The sequence below is a fragment of the Pristiophorus japonicus genome, chromosome 6 (genome assembly GCF_044704955.1).
Source record: "Pristiophorus japonicus isolate sPriJap1 chromosome 6, sPriJap1.hap1, whole genome shotgun sequence".
Taxonomy (NCBI): domain Eukaryota; kingdom Metazoa; phylum Chordata; class Chondrichthyes; family Pristiophoridae; genus Pristiophorus; species Pristiophorus japonicus.
In genome coordinates, this window is record NC_091982.1 from 254,794,958 (window position 1) to 254,818,135 (window position 23,178).

Here is a 23,178-nt window from a genome sequence, read left to right on the forward strand (position 1 = left end):
CCTGGAGACGACGAAGGTTGAACAGGTTCCCATTGGTTCTATAATTTAGTACCACTCCAGCAGGGAGCTTGTTGAGTGAGAGATGGAGCATTGCAGTGAGGAAGATCCAAGAAGAGGGTTGGCACGATGACAGTCCTGCTTGACCCCGGTCCGGACGTGGATTGGATCCGTTGGTCAGGATCACGGCTTGTAAGTGATCGGGAAGCAGGCAAGAGGATGGCGACAAACTTTTAGGGGCAGCCAAACTTGCACTATTCACACTATCAAAGCCCTTTGTAATTTTAAAAACTTCAATTAAATCCCCTCAGTTTCCCAGTTCACAATTCTTGCTGCATATTACTGAACTGCAATAGCTACTAAGTATTAGTCTTTTGGAGGCAGAAAAAGAAAATCCAATTTATAATATTTGGGAATTCATAACAAATCAATAAAAGCTGGTTTTTGGGTATGACCGATTTGAAGTGGTCTGTCCAGGGTTACCTTTCAACTCAAGCAAAATGAACACATCTGCGCTCCTTAGATTTGAGGGGGAAGTAGGAAACACGTTAGTTCCCCCTTATAAAAGTGTCTAATCAAATTTATTTAGGGCTGAAATATGAAAGTATTCAGGCAAACCCCAATTTGAGTGTGTGTGTTTCTGTGAAGAGCACAACTTCTTCCCGCTCAATCCTGGGTTTTGTGCGACAGCCAAAGCTACATTCCATCTCTAGCTTCTGAATTATTGGCTACGGCTATCTGCACTTGAACCAGAGACCACCAGAGTCAAGCATCGCCTGACTAAGCTCAGTAGAAGTCTGGAAGCACCCTCCCATTTGCTTGGCTTAAGGCATTATATGGCCACAGGTGAAACAAAAATGGAATAGGGGGAAGGGAGAAGTTAAAAATAAAGCACCATTTAAAAAAAATCTAAATTGCAACCCACATTTATTATAAAGGAAAACAAATTAAAGGCTATGATTTAATTTCAGAGTTAGTTAACGGCCAAGTTCTCAGATGTAATAAGATTTCTGTTGCAACCACTTCCTGGTATGTGTTTTTGTAGGTTATCTTGCAGTACTCACATTATATAGGTAATACCAATATCTACTGATAGCATGGAGGACTCTCAAAAGCAGAATCACATCTAATGATGGGTCCTCAAATGTTATACCATCTGGAGGGATTGAAAGAAGATATGTTTCCAAAGGATTTCCCACTGGAGGGCACACACCATCTAGGAAGTAAGGAAAAGAAAAAGTTAACAGCTCAACAGTCTGGAAAGGACAGCATTTAAGTTAAAGTTCTGACAAAAGTTCATAAGATTGTCACCTCACTTAGTGGCTCATTAAATACAATAAAAGCTAAAATATGCTAACATTACATTTTATGTGCATGAGTAAAATTACTTTCCAATTTTTAATCACTTGACAAAGCATTTAACAAGAACGTTTATGTATGAAAATCAGCTGGCAAACAGAAAAGAGAGGGCACTTCTAAGCATACTAAAGGAGCAATCGGAGTAGGTAAAATCATACAGGGATTAAGGGGAATCTACTTCTAATGATGTGCCATGGATAACGGGCTGGAGATTGCGGCTAGAGGTTTACCGCCCATGTATGCCTCCAAAACCGCAAGAAAACTACGCACTTACCTTGTGTCTCCGGAGGTTCGGACTGTTGCAGTCCTGGGCCTTCGTAACGGGCCAAGGATCCTGGAGCACATGCGGTTTGCAAGCGTCCCTGGGATCACGTGGGCCAGCCAGCCAATGACAAAGGGGGAATTCCTATTATGCTTATGGGAATTCCATTTATGTACAGAACCCCCATAAACATAATAGAAATCAGCAAATAAAAAAATCACAGCTTCAAAATTAATTAAAATACCTTTTAAACATTTAAAATAATTTATTTTTGAAAAATAAATGTAAACTTTTTTTTTAAAAAACGGGGCAAAATAACCTAAACTAATTTTAAATATCAGTGATTTAATTTAACACTTATTTTAACCATTACACTGGTAAAAGGCAGCCTTATGCCTGCTTTACCAGGAGTAAGGGTTTTGTGGGTATTTGCAGGGTAAATTTGGACAAATTACCCAACTCTGCACTAGTGAAAATGAATTTACAGTGGATGCGTATGATGAGTCATGGATAAACTTGACCGATAGCAAGTTCCAGATTTTCGTGCATGTGGAAACCTGGAATTTGTGGGGGCATTCACAGCATTTACGACAGTGTACGTCATCGTAGGCCCCGTAAAATCAGGGCCATTAAATATTTTGGAAATGATGAGGGAAGTGAGAATTGAGGTGTACAAGAGCAGGATGTAAAAACATTGCTATAAGTACTTGGTTCTTAAAAAATAAATTAGAACTCAATCACTCGGTCCAGACAGTAAGCATCATAAACTGTCGAAGTCAGAGAAGAGCTCGCAGAGGATGCGATCTTAAATTAAGCAGCGAGGAGGGGATATGATCCTTCACAGATCAACATTAATTTTGGCATTGTTCAAGGCCACAAAAGTAGTGTCTCAACTGTAAATCACTACCTTGTCAGACCGTTACTTATTTTCTTGAAGTTCTGGTTCAAAATAACAGCAATTTTCGCTCATTTTTTCAAAATTTACCGTATTATTTTAATAAAGTTCCCCTACTTCACGTTTTAGTTGCCAAAAATAAAGCAAAACACAAGGGGTTTTTAAAATAATAAAAATGGAGTTAAGGTTCTTATTCATTTACTTATCTACAGAACTATTAAAATATTGCTGAAATTCCACTAAACTGCTTTTTGCAATATTGCAGAATATGGTTGAGCATAAATGGATTCTTTACAAAAGCAAAATAAAGGTTAGTTCAAAAGTTTGTTCCTGTTCAGTTTCTTCAGATTGAATCAGTTTTGAAATCTTCAGATCCCAAAGTACTCACCATGCCACAGCTCATCATGTTTCCTTGCATTTCTCGGGGAGGCTTTTGTGGGTGCGGTCTGAGCTCGCCCTCTCTTCCCACCAACTGTATCCTTATTCCCTTCCTCCTCTTCTCTAACAGGCTTGTACCTATTGCACACAAACGCAAGAATGCTCTCAATTAGCTTTTACATTGTGAATTCTGACCTGCATTTGTGGCAGCTAAAGCAGCACAGGCAACTGTCATGTGGACAGGCCCCAGGCTGCAGGGAATACACAGGCCAGCACAAGGTACAAATACTGCAGCCTCAAATACCAGACTGCAGGACCCAGGGAGAGAGCAAACATCACATCAGAATGGACAAGTCTAAAACACGTTTGTACTTGTACACACCTTAACCTACTTCAATGAAGAATTGACATCAAATCAATTAAAGAGAACTTGTTGCAGTACACTGGACGATCTTACGATCTCAAATCGTAAAAGGCACCAAACTTTGATGAATCAGCTATTTTTAATTTGATAAAACCATTTTACCGTTGGCTTTGAGGTAGACAGCCTTAAGTGAAGAGAGGCAGGGTTGGGAAATTTACTGACCAATTAACGTTAGCGATTCATTGCATAATTTGGGCCCTACACCGGGGTGCAGCGCAAAAGGGAGGCATTCAACTATTTGTGGCGCAAAAACGGGAACCTCGCCAATTTTAGTGCGGGGTTGGGAATGCCGAGAGGCACCTTGGGAGGGGAGAAAAAAGCCCCCAAAAATTCAAAAAAAAAACACTGCCAACACCCTTGCCTCACAAATTGCTGCAAAAATATAAAAAAAATCCAAACTTTAACTTGCCTTTGTCATTTTATCAACTCACCACCGCCGACAGGGCTGTGCCACTGTTTTTTTTCCCGGTGGACATCGCACGGTGCGTTTTGCAGCATACGGGTCTGGGCGAGACTCAAAACTCGCAGCATTGTCGCAATGCGAGCCATTGCACACCCTGCGTGACTCTCCCCCGGCGGTGCTTTTAAGCTCCGCTGCAAAAACCGACCCGAGGATTGCGACCGGGCAAAACCCGGGTTGCAAACGACCCAAAAATCCAGCTCAAAGTCTATAATCAACAGTGGTCAAGTGATTGGGAGCGAGACAGAAGAGACGGCTCACAAGTATGACTGAACAGATCATACTCGATCTGCAATTTCACCGCTATTATCCCTATAACCCTCTAACACGGTCACATAATTAATGCAACAAATGGGCTCGATATTCGAGACCATTTTCTGGCGTATTGCTGAGTTGTGCCGCTTAATTAGGTAAATAAATACATTTGAAAAAATCTCCGATGTTTGACCTCTAATCTGCAGCCGCGGAGCGTGGCCAATCGCCTGGGGGGGGGGGGGTGGAGCCTGCGTCTGCGCTGGAAAAAGCCGGGCCTTCTGCGCATGCGCGGGGGAAAAAAAAAAAACTGATGTTCTTGACGTCGCTGAAATGCCCACACACGTGCAGTAGAACTCAAAAGGTGCCTTCCTGGTTAGCTGCGGTGAGTACCCTCCCCCCCGCTGAACCTCTCCGGTGCCTTCCCGCTGGCCAGCTTGCTCCCTTCACCCAGAGCCCAGGCCGAATGGCCTCCGATGTACTTACCTGCAATGATTTCTTTAAATCTCCGCAAGGGTTTTCTCGAAAAGGAGTAACTATTAGCTGGCCAAAGTTGCCTAATTGGCCTGACTTGGCGTAGTAACTCCCCCTTTTGAGGAAAAAAAAAATTACCTAAAAAAACGTAATTGAGTTACGCTGGTGCAAATTGATTGGGGAAACTGGGGATTTAAGTTAGGCCACAAAAAGCAGCCTACTCCCCCCCCCCCCAAAAAACAGTGCAAATACTGGGGAAAATTGAACCCATTACGATACAATGCACTGGAACTTCGAAGACAACTAAAAAGAAACAGCAATCAAAGACTCTCAAATGCGAATATGAAAAAAAAAAATCCAGGAAAAAACTCCTTAAAGCTGTTTCATCAAACTGAATTCTAGGTTGAATCTCAATCCTAAACCACTTATTGACTTGAAATCAGTGAAATCGTTGGTCAAGTCTGTCAAGCATTTGTGCTCCAACAGTACGTGTTTAAAGATGGATACAACACACTTATTCTACAGTTATGTTCTACACCAGTTGCACACAAACTTCAGAAATCCTTCGGCTCTTTACCTTTATAGTTTCCTTTTTTATAGGGCAACAGGAATTGGGAGGCAAAGCTATCGGAACAAATTTTCAGTGAAGTAAGCTACTGGATGTATCTAACACATACCATATTGTATGGGTCTTCGTCCATATTCCTGCCCTTCCTAATGGGTTACTTTCATCATCTGTGGACTCTCTTTCCTCATCAGCTTGCACACTGAACTGCCTGACAGCTTGGTAAACAGTCATGTTGTAAGGCAGCAGGTGATCTCCTATGTAAAACTGTAGTCGGTGCCTTACGCTCCCTGAATTCAAGAATTGGGCAGCCTAGGAGAGAGGTGCAAAATGTTAGTAAATCAATTCATATAAGCAGTTATTTCAAGAATAAAAATCCATTGCTTGCAGTACCTGACTGACAGAATGAGCGAGCTCAGAATTGAAACAATACGCATTTAAAGTTCAGAAACAGTGGACTCACTGAAGATTGAGCTGGGATGAAACTAAGGCGCGGTCCGTAGCTGGGCCAAGGATCTCGAGTAGGACTCTTAACCATGAAGCACTCAAATAGTAAGAATCTACACCTTGTATTTGGGTTAAAAAAAAAAAAGTGCTAGCTGTTGTATTCAGCCCACTAAATGCTTGGGACAGATAATGGAGGCCAGATTAACAGACTGCAACAATGCATGGGTAGCAACTATGGCCGATTGTAGAATGACATGTCTGGGGTCAAGGTAGAGGTATTCATACATCAAGCTGCATTTGCCACATTGCCTGGGGGAGAGTTATTGTGCACTTTAAAGTTGGGCTCACTTCCAAAAGCAGTTAAAGTGCTAACTTTTTAAAACCCACTTCCAGTCCAGCTACAGCACGATACAAGTGTGCCTTCTTTGGCTACACTACTGTTGCTCACAAAGCTGAATCAAGCTACACATACGAAGGAAAGCATGATTCTGATTAGCCTCTTTACTAGCCATATATCCAAATTTGCCAATGGCAAAGATTGGTGGGCACAGTAAGTAGTGTAGACAAAAGCAAAACATTTCATGATATTCCCTGCCCGCTCCCCATAACCCTTTATTCCCTTATCACTCAAAAATCTGTATCTCGGCCTTAAATATATTCAATGACCCAGCCTCCACAGCTCTCTGGGACAGAGAATTTCACAGATTTACAACCAAGAAATTTCTCCTCATCTCAGTTTTAAATGGGCGGCTCCTTGTTCTAAGACTATGCCCCCTAGTTTTAGTTTCCCCTATGAGTGGAAATATCCTCTCTGCATTTTATGTTTCAATAAGATCACCCCTCATTCTTCTGAACACCAATGAGTATAGGCCCAACCTATCTTCATAAATCGATCCCCTCATCTCTGAATCAACCGAGTGAACCTTCTCTGAACAGCCTCCAATGCAAGTATATCCTTTCTTAAATACGGAGACCAAAACTGCACGCAGTACTCCAGGTGTGGCCTCACCAATACCTTGTATAGTTGCAGCAGGACTTCTCTGCTTTTATACTCTATCCCCCTTGCAATAACAGCCAACATTCCATTTGCCTTCCTGATTACTTGCTGTACCTGTATACTAACTTGGTGTTTCATGCACAAGGAGCCCCCCCAGGTCCCTCTGTACTGCAGCATTTTGCAATTTTTCTCCATTTAAATTATAATTTGCTTTTCTATTTTTTCTGCCAATGTGGGTAAGCTCACATTTTCCCACATTATACTCCCATCTGCCCACACACTGTCTATATCCCATTGCAGATTGAGAGAGTCTTCCTCACAATTTGCTTTCCCACCCATCTTTGTATCAAACGTGGCGACATTACACTCGATCCCTTCAACCAAGTCATTAATAGATTGTAAATAGTTGAGGACCCAGCACCGATCCCTGCAGCACTCCACTAGTCACTGTTTGCCAACCAGAAAATTACCCATTTATCCCGACTGTTAGCCAATCCTCTCTCCATGCTAATATATTACCCCATGCTAATATATTACCCCCAACCCTGAGCTTTTATCTTGTGCAGAAACCTTTCACGTGGCACCTTATCAAATGCCTTCTGGAAATCCAAATACACCGCATCCACAGGTTCCCCCTTATCGATCCTGCTCGTTACATCCTCAAAGAACTCCAGCAAATTTGTCAAACATTATTTCCCTTTCGTAAAACCATGCTGACTGAATTATGCTTTTCACAAATGTCCCGCTGCTGCATCCTTAATAATAGACTCCAGCATTTTCCCCAACGACAGATCTATAGTTACCAGCTTTTTGTCTGCCTCCTGTTTTTAAATAGAGGCATTACATTTACGGTTTTCCAATCCGCTGGGACCGTCCCAGAATCCAGGGAATTTTGGTAGATTACAACCAATGCATCCACTATCTCTGCAGCCACTTCTTTTAAGACCCTAGGATGCAAGCAGTCACATCCAGTTGACCTGTCCACCTTTAGTCCCATTATTTTACCGAGTGTTACTTCATTAGTGATAGTGATTGTATTAAGTTCCTCCCTCCCTAGAGCCCCTTCACGCAAAAGGTAGAAGTGGCGTGAAACTCCCAAAAAAGTAGATCCTAAGCTCAATTAATAATTTTAAGTCCGAGATCGATAAACTTTTACTAGCCAGGGGAATAAAGGATACAGATCAGCCATGATCATGATTCATGGAACAGGCTAGGGGCTGAATAGCCTACTTCTGTTATGTTTAAAAAGGTAGGCTCAAAGGAGTGACTATGCTTAAAATACATTGTGTTTGTAAAATACAGATACTGGAATTGCAATATATTTACCAGCAACACTCCTGCAATATATAAGCACTTGATATTTGAATACAACAGATGCAAGGATACGAGGAACATTTTAAAAAGGCCAATTTGTAGAACAGGTGAAATGTTGAGGGGTAAACAATTTAAAGGGAAATGTAGGTAATTTCACTTGCAAATTGTTGCAGAATCGATTTAGAGCTTATTAAAGCACATTGCATACAATTCCTGCATGGTTTTAACATCTAGCCCTGCTCTATTTAAATTGCACCACCTTGTGGCAAAGCAGCACATTGCAGCATGCTTTAACAATTGTTTAAAATCAACGTTTCACAACATTCCGGCACTAGACAAAACAGTTGAAATCAAACCAACCAGGAACACAATGATAAAAAGAGAACTGGTGCAAGTGATGCTCCAATCTATTCACCCAAGTGAGAGCTGGAGTGGTCATTACTTCTAAAGATGACATCTGAATTTTACTGAGATAACAACCAGCCACGAAACAATGGATCCACATTTGAAACTATTCAATTGCAGGAAAGAATCAACCCAACAGGAAGATAATGGCAGGAAATTCTTCAAAGCACAGCCAGTACCCAAGCATTGCTTTAATAGACCATTCATGCACAACTTTCAGAACTCATGCAATCGACACTGAACAGAGATTGCATCAATATTTTGAGTAGTTTTTTTTTTCTAGAGCTTTGCTCATACTCTTCCTCCCAATTAGAAGGAAAGCCTCAGTGATAAATTTCTATTTAGAAATGTGACCAAGTACATACACATCATATTGTAAACATGAACAGTTGTAGAATTAACTCAATTCACAATTTTCTGAAGCACTAATCTCATTACTTAAAGCAAATTAAAATTTGGACAAAACAAGCAGCAGTTAACAGCATTATCCGAGTTATGCCTTTATGAATGCATTGGCCCAATAACCAGCTCTGATGAGAGTACTGCCAACAAATATTACTTTCAATGAACAGAAATAATCTTACCAATGACTCATCAATTTCATCATCTGAGCCATCATCATCACTGTCTTCATCTTCCTCACGTATTCTTCCATATCCTTGAATTACAGAAACAAATCATGTCAACATGAGCCCTAGTTTCAGACCTTACACAACCACAGATTGCTGGAGATCATAAGACTTAACTTTACCAAAGCAACAAATATGAAGCCCGACCATGAATTGCAGTGTAACAAAGCCCCAAATGTAAACTGGTAGGATTATGGCTTATATCCCAAGATTCGAATGTTGGGAGTTCCTGAGCTTGGCTGTTCAGCTGTGGGGTATTGTCAAACATCACAGAGACAAGCAAACAAGAGCAGCTCTGCTTATTAACCAAGCAGCTGAAGTGAAAAGTATGAGCAGTTGTCCACAGATCCTTTTGGACATGGATAATGCATAGAAACAAAACATCTGACAGGACAAAAATCTCAAAAAGGAGTGTCTCGCTCAAAAAAAGTGAACTCTGACCACTTTTGAACTTTTGAGGAAGAGCTCGAGAAGAAATGAGTCTCTACTTCAGTCATGCAAGTGCAAGTAAAATGGCACAGCAGAATGGTTTATCGTGCCTTACAAAAACTTGCTGCTAATCACTACTGTAGAGGGATCAGAGATTACAAAATGGATAGAACAGAATATATTCCCCTTCAGAACCACTTAGCTCATGAAGTCGTCCTTAATGTATATACACAATTTACAGTTTCAATATGGAAACATGTCATTCAGCCCAACCAGGCAGGGTAGACCGACTACCTCGGAAAGTACCTGGGAGTTTTGAGATTCTGAGCAAAGGGGGTACGCTGATAATGCAGCATATGGAACCATTCCAGGAAATCTCATGGTTCCCCATATCTTCAATCTGCCCTGCAACCCGGCCATGTTGCTACTGACCTTCCACATGAGCAAATAGCACCAATAAATTTACCTACCACATTCCCATATCCTTTCATCCTAGGATGTACCCGGTCAGGGCCTGCCTTTTTCCCCCCCCATCATAATATTGCTTGGCTCACTTCAGGATTCACCTCAATATTCTACTCTTCAGTCAAGACCAAAGTGATTCGTTACTGAATCCGGAATAGCTAATACACCCAAATTTGGAGCGCAACTATACAACACTGATCTGCCAGGGCTTTGGTCGACAGTTTGGTACGAGTGTCCACGTGCCATTGCCTAGTTGCAAAGCACTGATCGAGACAAGAGCATGCAGTTGGCTTGTCACCAATTGAAGGGTGAAGGACAAGATTTCTGCTCTGTATTCAAATTTTTAGAAAGCCAAAGCATCAACCAGAACAAACCACTCGGAAACTACAAAATACTTCTGAACTGTGGATTCATGACCTTCATACTTGTATGACTGAGGTACCCAGCTTAAAACAAATAAAGTAACCAGCAGTTCAACGGGTTCTTTTAATTCTAGTCTAACTCTTTATTATCTGATATTCAACATTTGAAATCAACAGATCACTAAGTACTAAGACATCAAAAACTCATACATTTTAAGAGTTGCGAAACCAGGAAATGCTGTATATAACAGGAAATATGAGCAGTTAATTTTCAGAGACAAAATGTTATTCGATTGCTAAGATTAATGTAATTTTGACATTGGTCATTTTGCCCAAACTCCTACCCTCAAATGGATTTTTACCCCACCACATTAATGAACACCAAACATGAACACTATTGCCTGCAGCACAACATAATAGGGTAAGAAAATAAAGTTTTACTGCTTAACACAGAAATAAAGCAGCCACCACCTCTGACGACAAGATAGCGCTCAATAGCCTGTACTAAAGCCAATGGATCGATCTTCACAGGACCACCCTTCCACTGCTTGACATTGGTACTGTCTGGATGTCTCTGCAGCTGACATTTTAACTGATGCGTGTTGAAGAATTTCAGGGCCTGTGATCCCCTGTTAAACAAAAAGGATGTGTTTAAAATAATTACAAAGTGAAAAACATTGAAAAATTGCTTTTTCATTTGACATTAATTTACAAAACTGCAATCACCATTGCACAAAATGCAGAGGCAGCTAAAGCAACTACAATTTTTCAATTAGGATATCGAACAATTGGTCACAAGTATTTGCAAAGCACCTGTAACGTAGTAAAATATCCCAAAGCACTTCACAGGAGGATTATAAGATTAAAAAATTGACACCAAGTCACACAAGGAGAAATTAGAGCAGATTACCAAAATCTTGGTCAAAAAAAAAGTGCTGGTATCTCCGGGGGGGCGGGAGGGCGCTGTGGGAGATTAGAGGTTGGGAGGGACGAGGCCATGGAGGGATTTGTAAACAAGGATGAGAATTTTGAAATCTTAGTACATAGACCTAACATGGTAAAAAATCTTCAACCACAAGATACAGTGGGGTAGGTGCAGAGAAAGAACACAAAAGGGAAGTATTTTCAATATTTCTTACCAAAAGTCAAGTCATATCCTATCTGGTAGTTAGATACTTTGGTCAATCCCCATTTTCTAAATTCATTCCATGGAGTTAGCAATCAGAACCCATGAGAATATCCCACAGAATAGCATCAGAAAAATTAATATGATTTGACTTTCCAGGTTAGAATCTTTACAACAGTGAAGGGCCGATTTTAATTCAGAGGAAACCGGCTGGGCAGACAGTTTAAATGACCACAGCGATTTGCCACCTGTCCAGGTTCCCGGTTGCAGAACTCCTAATCAGGAGTCACAAGTCAATATTCCAGTTCTCTGGCTCAGATGTTGCAAGATTAAATTACTGTAATCCACAATATGTTTTACTAGGTAGGAAATGTTACTCGTTAATAATTGCTTTCTTTTTCTATTTAGCGGATTTGGGGGGGGGGGGGGGGGGGGAGGAGGAGGAAATAGGCGGAAGAGGCAGAGAGATTTAACTATCCACACATACCTACCTTCTTTAAATCGCAACATTTCCATTGAGTAAAGTTAAATTAATACACAATTAATACCTGCTTCCGGTTCCATTCCCACTCGGAAAATCATGCACCTTCACCGGAAATTGCTCCATCTGGCTCAGACAGTTGTTCATTTTGTGCACCAGTGCGAGCAAAGGCCCATTTCCTAGAGGTTCTAGTCGACCAAGATGTTCTTCTCCTGGAGGCTGCAAGGTTAGATTTTAAAGTACATAAAAATCCATGATAGTTCAGTTTTTATATTTTTCTCCACCTTTCATAGCTGCTGGTATGGACAATATCCCTCCTTCAGTTACCCATTTGAGTTCTTGATTGTGAGGAGCCACCACCAGCACATGGTACCACTAGTAACCAGGCCAACATTCACTAAATTCTTCTGAAGCAACAGTTTGAATGACGGAGCTACAAGTCACTTGTCCATTTGGGAACAGAGAACTTTCAACCAAATAGTACACACAGTACAAGATTTATAGCTTTTAGAACTGCATTCTGTAAAAATGCTGGATTATAAACAGGCTTGTGACAGAAGGAACAATTAACTCCTGTTTATATCTCCGCTGAATACCAGTTGATGTCCCGTGAGGTTGCCAGTGGCACTAAACAATGGCAATGCTCCTATATAATTAAAAGTGTGTGCATTTACAGCATCAGATTTTTCAAACGTGTCACATGTCTGTTGGCCAAAGATTTTTGCCTCAAATGAGCCGCCTGCATTGACAAAAGACAAGCCAAATGGGTAAGAAAAGCCATCAGCTGCCAAAGCTAGACAAATCATTTTTTCCCTCAAGCAGCGATTTTGTTTGCACAAGAAAGCAACACGTAAAGTTAAAAGTAAGTGTAAACAGTTAAATCAGCACAATGAAGTAACATTACCAAGAGAACCATCAATGGATTGCAATACTAATTAATAAACTTACTTCCCCTCCAAGTAGCATGATTCTGTCTTGGAGCTGGGTCTGTACATCAGGGCTTTGTTTTTGAGGTCTTACTCTCCTCACCTCTGGCTGTACGCTGCATATGTGCACCCTCAGTACGAAGGAGATTTAAGAGGCAGAGCTCTCGGCTTTCAATATTTGAAAACCAAGTCTTGAAACTTGGCACTCAGCAGACTTCCCTCAACAGCAAATTACCAATCTTAATTTTCATTCAAATAACTTAAATCCAATCATTGATTAGGGGGAGAAAGTTCTGAGGAAACTCGCACTAGAGCCAAGTCTTAGATATCTGCACCTCGGAAACCAGTGCTGGCAAGCCTGTCAGAGCTCCATTAATACCAGAACAGCTGAACGGTTCGGAAAATCTCACCAACATTTTAAATGATAAATGTCACTATACCTTCCATTTAAATATTTTACCCAATTGGATTTGTAGTTGTGGTTGCCTCCTCAGATCGGAACACCTCCCCTTTTCCCCAAGTATGGTATTGAGAAAATCGTACCAGTCTGCACTTAACATCTGAATCAGTTAATCGAATTTAGAAACAGGAGGGGACCTAATTGGGGCACTCCAGGTCCTCACTCAACAAAGTTCCTCTGCATCAGCAATTTCTTACAAGCTCCAGGTTGTTACATTTAAAGTTACTGGTGCAGATTCAACCAAAAAACAACTAGCCAAACTCCAATATATTGCTATTCAGCCTGTAGTGCAATATGATACCTTTAAAACTATGTCTCAGTTCTGGAATGACAGGCTTTGGTGGGTGATTTAGGGAAAGGAAGGTCCTGCAGAGGATATAAAAGGAATACAAATACAAGGCTGGTTTTCCCTTTATTCCCCAGCTTCCAAACATGGACAAATATATACCAGGCTTGATGTGGGGAGGAACTTCAGGGAGACAAAAACTGTAACACAGCAATTACAACAGTGCCTGTAGGGCAAACTGCTACTCAGTCTTCAAAGTGTCAAATGTACAAGGTAACCCTTGCACTTGGTCTTAAATAACTTAACCTGATGTACTCAAATAGACAGGAAAAGCTACCAGTCATAAACCAGCAGCCCATTCAAAAAATCATTTTTTCCCCCCTCAAAGATGTTAATCCCTAACCACCTTTCTTCGGTGTGGCTAAATGATCAGTTTTTTTTCCCTCCCCAGGGACACTGCCAATGCACATTTATTGCCCATCTCCTAGGATGTGTTTTTTTTGAACTGCTGTAATCTTTGTGCTTATGGCACTCCCGTAATTGTGTTAAATAGGGAACCCAGAATTTTGATCCAGCAACAATGAAGGAGAGACAGACATGACCAAGGCAGGATGATGTTTTGGCTTGGAGGTAAACTTGGAAGTGGCTTTCCAACAGCATGTGCTCATTCTTCAGTGGTAGAGGTTACTAAAGAGGGAAGTGCTGCAGTGTGTTCTGTAGAATGTACATAATACACTCTCGCTGGCGTAGCTTGGCTGCTTGACAGAGTCCAGTGGCAGGGGCACTGATCAAGCAAACTGGTTGGCTGGTGACGACCTAGTGTTATTGCAGTGCCACTTATCCAAGTGGCAAATATTCCAGCATATTCCAGACTTGAGCCTTAAGAAGTTAGGATGCAAGCCAGAGTACCCATTTAACTGCCCTACTCTTGTAGAAATTGATGATTTGGCTGACCCAGTTAAGCTTCTGGCTAGTGGCAACCCCAAGGTAGTGGATGATTGTGGACTCAGCAATATACAGGGAAAGGTACAGAAGGAAACTTTTATTTGGACTTGAGCAATACTACGAGAGACTACCTGTAATAAATAGAGAATTGTGGGAACAGTCTAACAGAACCCATGGGAAATGCACTAGGTGGTTAAGCATGTTGTGTCACGTTTTAATATACAAGCACGGGTATGACTTGATCGTGGCAGCACTTTAAGATTTTAAACTCTACAGTTACTTATATGGACCCATGGGCCAATAACTGACACTCGTTAATTTTAGCTTATCTGAAAAATAATGAACAGAATCAGCCTGGTTATGTGCAAGATACAACAAACTGCATCAATTCATTGTACAGCTCAACTAGATTCCGCTAACTTGTCTCCAACACTAATCCTGCAAGCAACGATGGTGAGGCTATATTTACTGTGCATCCCTAGTTGCCTTGAGATGGAGCACCTTCCTGAAGTGCTGCAATCCTTATGGTAATGCGTTTTCCCAGTCACTTCATAAAACATAATTGCTGCACCATGTCCAAAACAGGGTCACAATTCTGATAAACACAAACAGTTGGGACTATTTTCACCAATAGATTTTTCTAAAGAATTTGGTGATCTATTTGAAACATCATTAGGCGGTCCTCGAGCGAAGATGACTTGCTTCCACAAGAGTTCACAGGTGTTTCAATGAAGGACCCGATGTTCCAGTCCTGAACTCCAATTGAAGGGGTGGAAGATGCCTGTGTGTGGATTTTTTTTTAAAACTTGTGACAGTTGCACATCAGCCACCACACAGGCTTGACAGAGCTCAGCCTTTTTCCAGTGGCAAGGGTTAACCAGGACAACTGGAGACCTGCTCTGCTGCACAGACCTAGGCCCTTGGCTCTGTGGACAGTCTGTCTCATTGTCACTTTGAAGTTGGCTTTATCTTAATCTAGAATCTTAGTAGCTGTTTTGCATTTGAAACAACTGACTGCTTAAATACATCACACTTAATTCACAAACACAACAAATAATACAACAGAACGATGAGAAATGTTGTACAGTTTACCAGTTTAAGGCAGGATCTAACCGAACCAGATTTAGTGAAATTAGCTAACAAATTGGCAAGAATAGACTAGCAGAGAAATTATAAACACTTAGTTTGAAATCAGAAGCTACTACTCACTGGACAACCATAGAAAACATGAAGGAACCTTCTCAATCTGACATGCCGGCTCACAAGGTCTTTATCACTTCTCGAAGTCAAATACAACAGCAACTGTTTGACAAAACCACTGTGCTGGATTTCGAAGGAGGACACATCAGACTTGGAGACTATTGAGCGGATTTCTAAAAGGCACTCAATCCCACCATCCATCTTTGGGGAGAAAAAAAAGCGTTTCCATACAAGATTGTAACAGTTAAAATAATGCCGCTTAAATAATTCTGTGCAAAATTGCCATTAGTATTTGCAATTTAAAGGAGAATTAATGACAATGGTTATGCAACTTGAAATGGCAGGGAGTACCTTCCATACAAGTTCTTAATGTATATACCTCCGACTTAAGATTTCCATTTTAGGTCCTCGGAGGTCTGCTATTCTGGGGCTCTGCTTGCACGCTAAGATTCTTCTATGATGCCTAATACAAGAGTGAGTTGAACCTGGTGCCGCTCTCATTTTAAATTTGGCCTGAAAGCTGACCAAAGGCACCAACTGTAGAATATGCACCAGGTGCATCATTGGACCATTAAAAATCAAAGGCCGGTTGCTGGGCAGTTGTATTGGCAATATGAGAGTTAGGATCCAGTTCAAGAGCAAGGCCTCAAAGTTAGTAATCTCTGGATTACTCGCAGTGCATAATGCTGCACTACTTGGAGAAAAGCAAGACTTGCATTTATATAGCGCTCTTTACCACCACTGGATGTCTCAAAGCACTTTACAACCAATGAAGTATTTTTTGGAGTGTAGTCACTTGTAATGTGGGAAATGCAGCAGGCAATTTGCATACAGTAAGCTCCCACAAATAGCAATGTGACAATGACCAGATAATCTGTTTTAGTGATGTTGATTGAGGGATAAATACTGGCTAGGACACCAGGGATAATTCCCCTGAATGGCACTATTTTGACGTCCACCTCAGAGTAGACGGGCCCTCAGTTTAACATCTCATCCGAAAGACGGCACCTCCGACACTGAAGTACTCCCTCAGCACTGCAGTGTCAGCCTAGAGTTATGCGCTCAAGTCCTTGGAGAGGGACTTGAACCCACAACCTTCTGACTCAGTGCAAGTGTGCTACCTCCTGAGCCACAGCTGACACCAGAGGCAAAGTTTAAAGAAGTCATTGCATCGCTTAACAGCGCCAAAGGAAGACTTCAAAATGTTGGGAACAAGGGTGGATCCTGAGAAAGGTGGAATTTATACAGGAGCAACATCCTTCACTTGAACCAAAATGGCACTAAAGTCCTTGCAGAGGATCACAATTCTTACAGCACACATGTGAAACATCTTGGCACTTAGTCCCATTCCCCAGACCCCTTTCCAGATATTTCTGTACTACCCTTTTAAATTTAAATGGGGGCAATGGATTGACATGGATAGAGAACTGGTTGACAGACAGGAAGCAGAAGGGTCGGGATAAACGGGCCCTTTTCAGAATGGCAGGCAGTGACTAGTGGAGTGCCGCAGGGCTCAGTGCTGGGACCCCAGCTCTTTACAATATACATCAATGATTTAGATGAAGGAATCGAATGTAATATCTCCAAGTTTGCAAACGACACTAAACTGGGTGGCGGTGTGAGCTGTGAGGAGGATGCTAAGAGGCTGCAGGGTGACTTGGACAGGTTAGGTGAGTGGGCAAATGCTTGGCAGATGCAGTATAATGTGGATAAATGTGAGGTTATCCATTTTGGGGGCAGAAACACCAAGGCAGATTATCTGAATGGCAGATTAGGAAAAGGGGAGGTGCAACGAGACCTGGGTGTCATGGTACATCAGTCATTGAAAGTTGGCATGCAGGTACAGCAGGTGGTGAAGGCAGCAAATGGTATGTTGGCCTTCATTGCTAGGGGATTTGAGTATAGGAGCAGGGAGGTCTTACTGCAGTTGTACAGGGCCTTGGTGAGGCCTCACCTGGAATATTGTGTTCAGTTTTGGTCTCCTAATCTGAGGAAGGATGTTCTTGCTATTGAGGGAGTGCAGCAAAGGTTCACCAGACTGATTCCAGAGATGAATGGACTGTCATGAGGAGAGACTGGATCAACTGGGCCTTTATTCACTGAAGTTTAGAAGGATGAAAGGGGATCTCAGAAAAGTATAAGATTCTGACGGGACTAGACAGGTTAGACGTGGGAAGAATGTTCCCGATGTTGGGGAAGTCCAGAACCAGGGGACACAGTCTTGGGATAAGGGATAGGCCATTTAGGACTGAGATGAGAAGAAACTTCTTCACTCAGGAGTTGTTAACCTGTGGAATTCCCTGCCGCAGAGTTGTTGATGCCAGTTCATTGGATATATTCAAGAGGGAGTTAGATATGGCCCTTACGGCTAAAGGGATCAAGGGGTATGGAGAGAAAGTAGGAAAGGGGTACTGAGGGAATGATCAGCCATGATCTTATTGAATGGCAGTGCAGGCTCGAAGGGCCAAATGGGCTACTCCTGCACCTATTTTCTATGTTTCATTATGGACTCTGCTTCCCCCACTGTTTTAGAGGGACAGGCCCTATTTTGGAAGGTGTGCTTTACTCTAATTCATTTAGCAATGGTCTGAAATTTGCCTCAAAAAGAAAGATGGGGTAGGAAAGAGCGATTGGAAAAAGACTGCCTAACGAGAGAAATTAAACATTGGAATTCATGATTGAAGCCGAGACCATGATAACATTTAAGAAGGAAAGGTGCATCAAGTGTTACAGGAACAGAGGGGGCACATGCAGTTAAATCTACTGTTCGTATGGGCTGGTTGGTCTCAGTGGCCTGTGTGGTAATTTCAATGTAATTCTATGCAAGCAAACTGCAATTATTAATTTGTTAATACATTATTGGTTTTCTAGTGCAGTACTGAGGGAGCATTGTACTGTCGGAAGTGCCGTCTTTTGGCTGACTCGTTAAACTGAGGCCCCATCTGCTTCCTTTGTAGAAGAGAGTTTAGTGCTCACCAAATTTTAACCCTCAACCAACATTAAAACAAATCATGATTTCTCATTGCTGTTCGCAAATTGGCTGCTGCAGGTCCTCATGTTAAAACAGTGACTAAATTCCAAAAGGCAATTCATTGGCTGTGAAGTGCTTGGGGACATCCCGAAAGTGAAAGGCACCATTTAAAATGCAATTTCTTTTACCATGAAGTTAAAGGTAGCTGGTTTTCCCCAGCAATTCACCGACACATGAATTACTCAGCTCAGTTTTAGTAAATGCTTTACCAAAGGATGAACACTGAAAAATTATAAGCATACACAACTTGTAATTTATTATTTAAATGGAGAAAGATTGCAAAGTGCTGCAGTACAGCAGTACCTGGGGGTACTTGTGCATGAAACACAAAAGGTTAGTATGCAGGTACAGCAAGTGATCAGGAAGGCCAATGGAATCTTGGCCTTTATTGCAAAGGGGATGGAGTATAGAAACAAGAAAGTCTTGTTACAGCTGTACAGGGTATTGGTGAGGCCACACCTGGAATACTGCGTGCAGTTTTGGTTTCCATATTTACAAAAGGATATACTTGCTTTGGAGGCAGTTCAGAGAAGGTTCACTAGGTTGATCCCGGGGATGAGGGGGTTGACTTATGAGGAAAGGTTGAGTAGGTTGAGCCCCTACTCATTGGAATTCAGAAGAATGAGAAATGATCTTATCAAAACGTGTAAGATTGAGGGGGCTTGACAAGGTGGACGCAGGGAGGATGTTTCTACTGATGGGGAGACTGGAACTAGAGGGCATGATCTTAGAATAAGGGACCGTCCATTTAGAACTGAGATGAGAAATTTCTTCTCAGAACGTTGTGAATCTGTGAAATTTGCTGCCTCAGAGCTGTGGAGGCTGAGACATTAAATACATTTATAAGACAGAAAGAGAGTGTTTCTTAAACAATAAGGGGATAAAGGGTTATGGGGAGCAGGCAGGGAAGTGGAACGGAGTCCATGATCAGATCGGAATGGCGGAGTAGGCTCCAGGGGCCGTATGGCCTACTCCTGCTCCTATTTCTTATGTTATGTAATTCAACAGAACATGGTGCTGAACGAGTAGTGTCTGATCACCTTCTGTTAAAGAATGAGTATGTTGTGGGGTACCCGGACACAGGAGAGGAATAATAAAACCACCAACTGGACGCAATAGTTTCTGTTGCAAAAAGGATCATAACATGTGGTATTCATAATACTGGAATCCAAGAATTATGAGTACCACATGTTATGTGACATGTCAGTCACTCAAAACCTTTTCAAGTTGCATCCCATGATCCAAATTAACCATTTATTCATATTTTTCTTTAAAACTTTTGATTCAGACCTGCAAACTGAGTTGTTCAGTGGCAGAGCAAAGTCTCTGAAGTACATTCAGTGCTGGATTGCTTGCATCCACATTCTCTGAGGTGAAGTAACGGTCAACAAATTTATGGGCTTGCTCCTTTATCCACACTTTTATCTTCTCTCTGAAAGAAAAAAGCTCTTTCAAAATTCAACAGTAATACTAAAACATACCAAAATGCCACTTGGTTCCAGTTTTTCCTCAATGCACCATGCTCGTAATGTTACAAATACTAGTCGATGAAGTATAACACTTATACCTTTCAGCATTCTTCAAAAAAAAGTTCCACCTTCACATACAAACAAACACTACCAACTTCCCAGTGGGAAAAAAAAAATGTTCACACTGCTAAAAGAGTGATCTTCACTATTGTGAATATATTTCATTCGGATCTGTGCCCTTTCTTTTGTTTCCCAGGAGACAGTAGAGATGTAACTCCGAGCACTGAAAGAACATTAAATGGTAGTGGGCTCACATCCAGTGAGATCAGAAAGAGAAATGAGGAATTAGGGGCTGCAGATATTGAATAAAGGTATTGATTAGGAAAACTATGTGGTGCCAATAACCAGCAAGTTTCAGCACATAAGCGAATGCTTAAGCAATGACCACTGGTATAGGTGAACATGCAAACTATCTGGGCAAAAGAGAGCAAAATTCTTCAGTTAACGAAAAAGATTATTAACTGGAATAGGATTAACACTTCATATGCCACTCAAGCACAAAGTACAAATAATGTGTTAACAGATTGGAAGAAATTGAACTACTAAAAGTTAAGCAACATTTAGACTATTTCATGCCATTACTCATCCTGATAAACCTTATGCTAGTGGCAATTAAATTGGTGTACAGTAAGTATCGTCGAGTCAGCGACCGTCCAACTAAAACATTAACTGAAATTAATGCAACAGCAATTACCACTTCAAGCTATTTTAAGCAGATGACTGAATTTAATAACAAGAATATAATTTAACCCCAGACATCAATCCAAGTTAATGTTTTCTACATATTTGTGGAAAACGTAATGGAGAATAATCAAATACCTGTTGTTGGACATGGTGTCCTTTGGGGTGACCCGTGCAATGCCACTAACTCCGGCAGTGCGTGCTGGTTCGGCATTGTTGCTGTTCGACTGTGTGCTTAGCCTTCCCCACGTTTTAGGATTCAAGCTTGCAAGGAAGGATGATTTGGGAGACTGGGTGGCAGTAGGACTCTTTGCTATGTAAAAAAAAAAACTCAAATGTCGGTAATGAGGCAGTATTACGATCACAATTTTCTACACAAGATCATCCAGTTTGAATTTCTCTCAAACACCAAATACAATCGGAAATAAAACAATGCTGGAAACCAGTTATGCAGCATAATCCCTCACTTTGGTCACTTCGTGTTACCAAACTTATTGCTAATACACAACATCCAACATCCAGTGTTGCATCAGGCAATTGTGATGAAAAAAATGCAACTAATTTTTCCTTCAATTTCAGTAAACCAGCTATCTTAGATCGGCATTGTAATGAGATAGGATTAATAAATGATCTCCTAGTAAAGGATGCTCTAGGAATGAGTGACCATAACATGGTTGAATTTCAAATTCAGTTGGAAGGTGAGAAAGTTGGATCTTAAACCAGTGTCCTAAGCTTAAATAAAGGAGACTACAAAGGTATGAAGGCAAAGTTGGCTAAAGTAGACTGGGAAAATAGAATGTGTGGGACAGTTGATGAGCAGTGGTAGACATTTAAGGAGATATTTCATAACTCAACAAAAATATATCCCAATGAGAAGGAAAGACTAAGAAGGGATAACCATCCATGGCTAACTAAGGAAATAAGGGATGGTATCAAGTTGAAAGCAACAACATACAATGTGGCTAAGACTAGTGGAAGGCCAGAGGATTGGGAAACTTTTAAAAGCCAGCAATGACTAAAACAAATGGTAAAGAGAGGGAACAGAGATTATGAAAGTAAACCAGCACGAAATATAAACAGATAGTAGGAGTTTCTACAGGTACATAAAAAGGAAAAGAGCAGCTAAAGTAAATGTCGGTCCCCTAGAGAATGAGACTGGGGAATTAATAACGGAGAATGGGGAAATGGCAGAGATGTTGAACAAATTTTGTATTGGTCTACACGGTAGAAGACACTAAAAACATCCCAATAGTGGATAATCAAGGGGCTATAGGGAAGGAGGAACTTATACATCACTAATGAAGTTGTACTTGGGAAAATGGGAATAAAGGCGGACAAGTCCACTAGAGCCGATGGCTTACATCCTAAAACGAAGTGGCTGCAGAGACAGTGGATGCATTGGTTGTAATCTTCCAAAATTCTCTGGATTCTGGGGCGGTTCCAGTGAATTGGAAAAATCACAAATGTAACACCCCTATTTAAAAAAAGGAGGCAGACAAATAAAACCGGAAAGTATAGACCAGTGAGCCCAACATCTGTCGTTGGGAAAATGCTGGAGTCCATTATTAAGGAAGCAGTATCAGGGCATTTGGAAAAGCATAACTCAAGCAAGCAGTCAGCATAGTTTTATGAAAGGGAATCATGTTTGACAAATTTGCTGGAGTTCTTTGAGGATGTAATGAGTTGGGTAGATAAGGGGAACCCAGTGGATGTGGTGTATTTGGATTTCCAGAAGGCATTCGATAAGTTGCCAAATAAAAGGTTACTGTTGGGGGGGTAATATATTATAGCATGGATACAGGATTGGCCAACAGAAAACAGAGTTGGGATAAATGGGTAATTTTCTGGTCAACAGTAACTAGTGGGGTGCCGCAGGGATCGGTGCTGGGTCCTCAACTCTTTCTAATCTATATTAATGACTTGGATGAAGGGGCCATGTATAATGTAGCTAAGTTTGCTGATACAAAGATGGGTGGGAAAGCAAATTGAGGACACAAAATATGCAAAGGGATATAGTCAGGCTAAGTGAGTGAGCAAAAATGTGGGAAAATGTGAGGTTATCCACTTCGGCAGAAAAAAAATAGAAAAGCAAATCATAATTTAAATGGAGAAAAATTGCAAAGTGCTGCAGTATAGAGGGACCTGGGGGTCCTTGTGCATGAAATACAAAAAGTTAGTATGCAGGTACAGCAAGTAATCAGGAAGGCAAATGGAATGTTGGCCTTTATTGCAAGGGGGAGAGAGTATAAAAGCAGAGAAGTCCTGCTACAACTGTACAGGGTATTGGTGAGGCCACACCTGGAGTACTGCGTACAGTTTTGGTCTCCGTATTTAAAGGAAGGATATATTGCATTGGAGGCTGTTCAGAGAAGGTTCACTAGGTTGATTCTGGAGATGAG

The 23,178-nt window shown here is 41.3% G+C and overlaps 1 protein-coding gene across 12 annotated transcripts in view; it reads right to left on the minus strand.

The window, feature by feature from the left end:
* trip12 (thyroid hormone receptor interactor 12) overlaps nt 1–23,178 on the minus strand; it is a 152,471-nt gene that overhangs the window by 26,957 nt on the left and 102,336 nt on the right. For 9 of the 12 annotated variants that reach the window (XM_070883850.1, XM_070883849.1, XM_070883859.1 and 6 more), the window contains exons 24-32: nt 20,918–21,092; nt 19,860–20,001; nt 15,548–15,739; nt 11,789–11,940; nt 10,556–10,743; nt 8,814–8,887; nt 5,179–5,378; nt 2,902–3,029; nt 1,062–1,213 (exon numbers count right to left, since the gene is read on the minus strand). In XM_070883850.1, the coding sequence (XP_070739951.1) occupies nt 1,062–1,213; nt 2,902–3,029; nt 5,179–5,378; nt 8,814–8,887; nt 10,556–10,743; nt 11,789–11,940; nt 15,548–15,739; nt 19,860–20,001; nt 20,918–21,092 (1,403 nt within the window). The remainder of the gene's footprint in view (nt 1–1,061; nt 1,214–2,901; nt 3,030–5,178; nt 5,379–8,813; nt 8,888–10,555; nt 10,744–11,788; nt 11,941–15,547; nt 15,740–19,859; nt 20,002–20,917; nt 21,093–23,178) is intronic. The other 3 variants (XM_070883860.1, XM_070883856.1, XM_070883854.1) reach the window with 1 other exon arrangement.